Raw genomic sequence first — 6,669 nt, 5'->3', positions numbered from 1 at the left:
CCGGAACAGTGGACTCCGGATATGAAGAAAAAGTCGTCAACAGACTTCAAAGCCCTCAACACCCTACAATGCAGACTGACAAAGGAAGAGTTGAACCGGGGAGGACCGCATCAAAACGCGAAAGAGCTATGAGACAAATTGATCGACCTACATGAAGGAACTAGCGATGCTAAGGTAACAAAACACGACCTCCTCTTAAATAAGTTATTTAATATTAAAATGCAGGAAGGAGAAACGGCGAGTCAGCTTCACGCGAGGATCAAGGGCATCCTCAATGGACTCCACGCAATATGACATCAAATGGAGAATCGTGATCTAATCAGGTATGCATTAAACGCTTTTCCACGTAATACTTTGTGGACATCTATCGTGGATGCCTACAAAATATCAAAAAATTTATCTAAGTTAAAATTAGACGAATTATTTTGTGAATTAGAATTACACGAGCAAACTAACGTCGGGACTGAGAAAGGTATTGCCTTGTTTGCAGGTTCATCCAAGGAAAGGACGAAAAACAAGCTTGAGGTTGAGGATGAGTCTGACCATGACTCTGAAGACGAAGAATACCTGGTGAACCTGGTAGGGAAAATGTTCACCAAGAGGAAGAAGAGCTTCAGCAAGAAGGACCTGCAAAAGATCAACCCCCCAACCGAACCGAGGAATGTGACCTGCTTCGGATGTAATAAGAAGGGTCACTACAAGAACAAGTGCTCGAGGTTGAAGAACGACAAGACGAAGACATCCAAGAAGAAAGCTCTCAAAACAACCTGGGATGACTCTTCTTTAGAAAAATCGGAGGTCGAAGATCAGAAGCACCAGAGCCACCTCACGCTGATGGCCCTCGAAGCAGAGACGGAGGAGGAATCGAAAGACGGGTCCGAACTCGAATCGAGCCACGAGTCCGTACTCGTTTCCGAAGGTCCCAACGAGGTAAACTTTAATTTGAATAGAAAGTTCTTTAAAATTATTGCATGTCTAAATAGGAAATTAATTACAATAGAAAATGAAAACAAATTGCTCGAGAATCAAAATCTCAAGGAACAAATCAAAAATCCAAATCCAACTCAAGACCTAACACTTGAGGAGGAAAATTTATCACTAAAAATAGAAATTAATAAATTAAAAGATCTCTTAGAAAAATTTATAACAAAATCTAAGAATTTAGATCTAATTTTAAATAATCAAAAAACAATCTACAACAAAACCGGACTTGGCTACAAGTCAAGTTCAAATAAAACATTTAAATCGTTAATAACTCAACACAAACAATCAAGTAAAGCTTGAGTTCCGAAAGCGTGTCTAACCACACAAGTAGGACTTAACCAATACTACATACCCAAAGAAAAAATATATTATATAAAACCAAATAAGTCAAATCAAAAACCAAAATAACCAACAAATTCAAAAACTAAATATTTTAAAACCCACCAAAATTTAGAATATCATCTAAATCAATTATAATTATAAAAGTAACAGACATAAACCAAAATTTAAAATTCAAAAATAAAGGCCAATAATTCAGGGTGAGGTTCCAGAATAGCTGGCACCTCCAAAAATAATCTACCCGATAGGGTAACCGAAACTAACCTGTCCGGTAGGGTAATTAGGACTAGTTAGAAAGAGACCTAGTTTAACTTGACCTATGGTATTGGTGAAGTTTTGGATGATAGTACGTTAGGGAAACTTAGTCTATGCATGTCTAGGAAGATATGACTTCGACCTAGTGTATTTAGCTAAGTGAAACTAACCGAAGCTACCCTTTATGGATCCTAACAAGTTAGACCAAGATTTTGTATTAAGTTCAGTAGATAGGACTATTTGGAAAATCTCGAAGGTATGATTACTCTAATGATGTCCAAGTGACTCACTATAATCTAGAAGTTTATCTAGAGAATGCTTATTTGTTGAGCCTAAAACTAAACCTGAATCTAACACATAGTTAAACCAAATCCTAAAACTGAACCTAACTCATCTCACAAAATTATAGGATTCCCTGATTGAAAATTTAGATCGGGTGAGATGACTAAGGACTAAACATTAAATTAAATTTAATTAAAATTAAAATTAAAATTATATTAAATTAAAATTAAATAAAATAAATTAAAATTAAAATTAAAATTAAAATTAAAATTAAATTTAAAATTAAATTAAACTAAACTAAAATTAAATAAAAAATTCTTTTAAAAATTCCTTTACAAATTATTTTTTTTTAAAAAAAATATTTTAAAAATTTTGTTAAAAATTATTTTTCAAAAAAAAACTTTAAAAATTGTTTTAAAATTTTTTTAATAATAATAATGTTAATAATAATGATGATAATTGTTTTACGATTATTCTTACCTAAACAAAATTGGTATCAAAGTTCGGACTGCCATAAGGTTTAACCACCGACTGTGCACAAGAGCTATGGTCTGATTAAACCATGTGAGTACAATATTGACCTCGAACGAAGAAAATGGGGGCTCCTATGTTCGGATCAAGTAGACAAGACACCAGACAGGATGTCCTAGTTGCGGCTATGCAAGGAAGTCCTAGTAGGTCGGGTGGACCGAGGGACAGGAAGACCTGGTGGGTCGAGTATCGGACGTGGGAAGCCTGTGGTCATTTATTTGAGGGGAGATTGTTGGGGTTGCAAGGTTGCAAACATAGTCCCACATTGAAAACACATGGGAAAGATCATGGGTTTATAGAGAAAGGATATCTTCATTGGCATGAGGCCTTTTGGGTAAAGTCCAAGAGCAAAACCATGAGGGCTTAGGTCCAAAGTGGACAATATCATACAATTGTGGAGATATCTAAATTCTTTTCGATCCTACATATTCTTGAATCGAGAGGTCAAGGTCTATATTTATAACTCTCTAGTCAAATTAGTCGTTTGCTGACATGGCACTTCCTGAGAGTTTGGAAACGATCCGGGCGCCTAGACTCGGTTGAGTCGATCCACTTGGCAATGACTCTCTACAACGGTCCTGGGCTTCCTGGGCACCTAGAAGAGATCCAAGCGCCTAAAGTATGCTGACGTAGACTCCGTGCTGATTCGCTTCGACAATGGCTATATTGACGTGGTAGCCCTTTCCGGACGCTTGGAAATGGTCAACTCAGAAGTTGACTATTTTCTCTTCCAGTCACTTAGGTGATACTCTGATCGTCCAGAGTTAAACTCACCTGAGCTCAACCCCAGCTTTAAACTTTTTCCTCGACTTCTCGTCTCTCAGATGCGTCGCGCATGTCCTTCTCTTCATCGGTGTACTTTTACAGCTTCTAGTCATTCGGATGCACCAAGCCCACCCACTTTCCTTCCCGTGTCATCCTTTTTGCTCGTTGTGTTTTCCACTCGACTTCTTTTGTTCATAAGTCCCTACACACTTAGACATAAGGATCAAATACACATGTCTCCTTAACTTGGTTGATCATATCAAAACTAACCCAGATATATTTACAACTTTTACAATATATTATCTGATTATTCGACCGTATAGAAGCTAACAACTATTAGAACTAGCAACTAACTTTTACAATTATAGAATGTAGATGTTAATTTTTATAATAATAATTTTATATCATTTTGATTTGCTTATTTGAGTGATAATTTAATTAAAATAATATTCTAATAAGTAAAATAAATAATTGAGACGGTATAATACTTATTATATTTTAAATAAATATTATTTGAGATCATAATTGATCATGTAAAAGTTAAATTTTATCACGTGTAAAAGCTAATTTCTAATTTTTATCACTATGGCTTTATATTATTTTATTTGTTTAAGTTATAATTTAATTAAAATAATATTTTAATAAACAAATCAAATGATAAAAACTCCTTAATATTTATTATATTTAAAATAAATGTAATTTAATTGTGATCGAGAATATAGCAGATAGCAGTAAAAATTACCTTATACTTTTACAACAATAAAGTCGTGAAAGAGCCGCTTAATTATTTGTTTTAGAAAAATAAATAATATAATATTTCTTTCCCATAAATATGAACCGTCAAATGCCTTAATAAATTTTTAACTACTAAACTTAATCAAGAAGAAAGGTATAATTCGAAGAAATTCCCCTTAGCAATAAAAACAAATGTTTATTCCGTTCACATTTTGGTAGCAAATATGGACCACAATAATTCATAATTATATTTTACTCATAAAAAATTATTCCTTTTAGCATTTCGCATATAACCTGAAGCTTCTAGATTTGGGTTTACTTCTATAAAAAAAGATGGAGGAGAATATTGCTATTTAGAATTTCTTTTTTATTTTTACTAAATTTTTTAGAATTAATTAATGGGAAAGGAATAACTTTTTTTTTTTGTTTTGTTTTTATGCCAGGAGAGGCCGACGTAGAATTTTCATAGCATTCTAATAAAAGATGATTACGTTTAAACACATCTGTCCCGTTATAATAAACCTCTAACCAATTGGACACTAAAATTTCCCAACGGCTAACGTTTCGCCTTTATAAATATCGTCGCCCAAAGGCCCCTTATCCGTCTCGTCTCGGAACAAGAGTTTTGTCGGCGCGAGCCCTAATTTTATTTCGAGCGCAGAAATCAAATCGAAGCAGATCAAATGGCGGAGGGAGTAGTGATCGCATGCCATACCGTCGATGAGTGGAAGCAGCAAATCCAGATCTCCTTGGAGTCCAAAAAGCTGGTAAATTGCTCGATCGAGTTTCCTCTATTCTATACGTATATTCTTTTTCTTTTCTTTTCTTTTTGGTTGTTTGGGGTGGGGTGGGAGGAATATCTGCCTAGTTTGCGCTTAATTTTTCCTTGTTTTGTTGTTCGAAGGATTTCCGTTTGGTTTCTTGCAATTTATATTTGAAGATGTTATGGATTTGAATCTGCCCTAATTTACAGTAAAGCCGCCTTGTTTTGAACCGATCTTTTACTGATAAAAATCGCACTCCTTTTAAATGCTTGGCTTGATAATATACCTGATCGCGAGAACTTGTGAGGTCCACGATCTTATGGTTGGGATTATTGGTGCGCAGAGAGGGAGATACAAGATAATTGACTTGTGGATAAAAGATTGGATGAGGAAGAACTGAAAATTATGTGATTAATGAAATTTTAGCGTGCTTCATTGGGGGAAATGATTAATTGCAATAGGCAACAGCATGTGATGTTTTTCCCGTTGCTGCTTTTTGAGAGCCTGGGTTTGTTTTGAATGATCACATGAAAAAAAGCACAGCCTTTTCTTTTCTGATTTCTTGTTCATCATCTCAGCAGAGATCGTGAGAGATTTTTAACAAAGACACATGTTATTTGAACTCCTGACCTATCAGTTCACTCTATGATGTTTGGATAGCAAAAAGATCTGTCTAATATTGTATCTTCATCCTTTAATTGGCAGTTTACATTATAGAAGATAGGAGGGAGAGGGGGGAAAACTCAGAAAATTACACATGGAGACCACATTTGTGTGCATGTTTTTATTGCCTTCCATCCTTCCTTTATACTTCCAACCAAGTAATCGGACCCCTACTGTTGAATCTTTCTGTAGTTTATCTATCTAATATATAGCGACAGAAACTTTGAGTTTGATCAAATACTATGAATATTCATTTGTTAAAAACTCTCTATATTATCATACTATTCAATAGGTTGGTATTGCAAATTAAGTGGTTCTGTTCTTGTTATCTGACGTGCTAGTAGTAAGTTCTATGAAACTACTCCATTTTGATTTTTGTACCGTCTCCAATCTGCTGATGGAATGCAGGTGGCGGTTGATTTTACTGCTTCATGGTGCGGACCTTGCAGATTTATGGCTCCCGTCTTTGCTGAGTTAGCTAAAAAATTCACAGATGTTATTTTTCTGAAGGTGGATGTTGATGAGTTGGAGGTAGGCAGCATTTAACTAGATTAAACTCGTCGTCTTTCATTTCGTTGATGATCCATTCCTTGGTCCTACATTTCTAATTTTGCCTTCGAAACAGCCCGTCTCACAGGAGTGGAAAGTAGAAGCAATGCCAACTTTCATTTTCATCAAGGAGGGAATCGAAGTGGACAGACTTGTTGGTGCCAATAAAGATGCATTGCCGAAGAAAGTTGAATTGCTCGCGGCAATTTAATGTTTGGATCATCTTGCTGCTTTGCGTCTTATGGCTATACCTACATCCTTAAGATTTTCAATTACGATCTATGAAATCCTTTATGTTGTGGGTTGTTGTCTTAGTTTGCAAAACCTTCTGTGATTTTATTAGAAAATAAAGACTTGAAGTGTTTGAAGCTAAATGCCAGATTCATGGGTCATGGCTTTTCTAATTTATATATATACATATATAAAAACATCACGCTATTCCGATCACGTTTTGAATTCGAAACTTAGGAACAGATGTTTCCTCATAAATCAAGAATATGGTGGCAAGAAAGTTCCAGTCGCATTTCGGTCATTTCACGCCAAGGTGGGGCTCAATCCCACTGGCTCGGCTACAAATCCCACCATTTTGCTATTATTCATTTCGTTATTTGCTTTTTTGGGGTACAATTTTTCAGAGGGGGAAAACAAAAACAATGAAAGCACAATATTTGCAAAAATTGATTTTCAAGGTTACAAAATACGATTTGGATGCTAAAAAAGCACAACAATGCAACTCGAAGATGTTTACAAGTTCAACATATTGTAATGAAGTTAGCACAAAAATGCTAATATCTCATCATTG

At 35.1% G+C, this 6,669-nt stretch overlaps 1 protein-coding gene across 1 annotated transcript; it reads left to right on the top strand.

Annotated features, from left to right (window-relative positions):
* The first annotated feature begins 4,457 nt into the window (after positions 1-4,457).
* Positions 4,458-6,241, top strand: LOC121988895 (thioredoxin H-type-like). Its single transcript, XM_042542603.1, has 3 exons — positions 4,458-4,658; positions 5,727-5,849; positions 5,944-6,241. The coding sequence occupies exons 1-3, from the start codon at positions 4,575-4,577 to the stop codon at positions 6,076-6,078; spliced, it is 342 nt and encodes a 113-aa protein (XP_042398537.1). The 5' UTR covers positions 4,458-4,574; the 3' UTR covers positions 6,079-6,241.
* Positions 6,242-6,669: the final 428 nt, after the last annotated feature.

This window comes from Zingiber officinale, chromosome 6B (assembly GCF_018446385.1).
Source record: "Zingiber officinale cultivar Zhangliang chromosome 6B, Zo_v1.1, whole genome shotgun sequence".
Classification (NCBI taxonomy): domain Eukaryota; kingdom Viridiplantae; phylum Streptophyta; class Magnoliopsida; order Zingiberales; family Zingiberaceae; genus Zingiber; species Zingiber officinale.
This window is presented reverse-complemented; position numbering and strand designations above follow the sequence as displayed.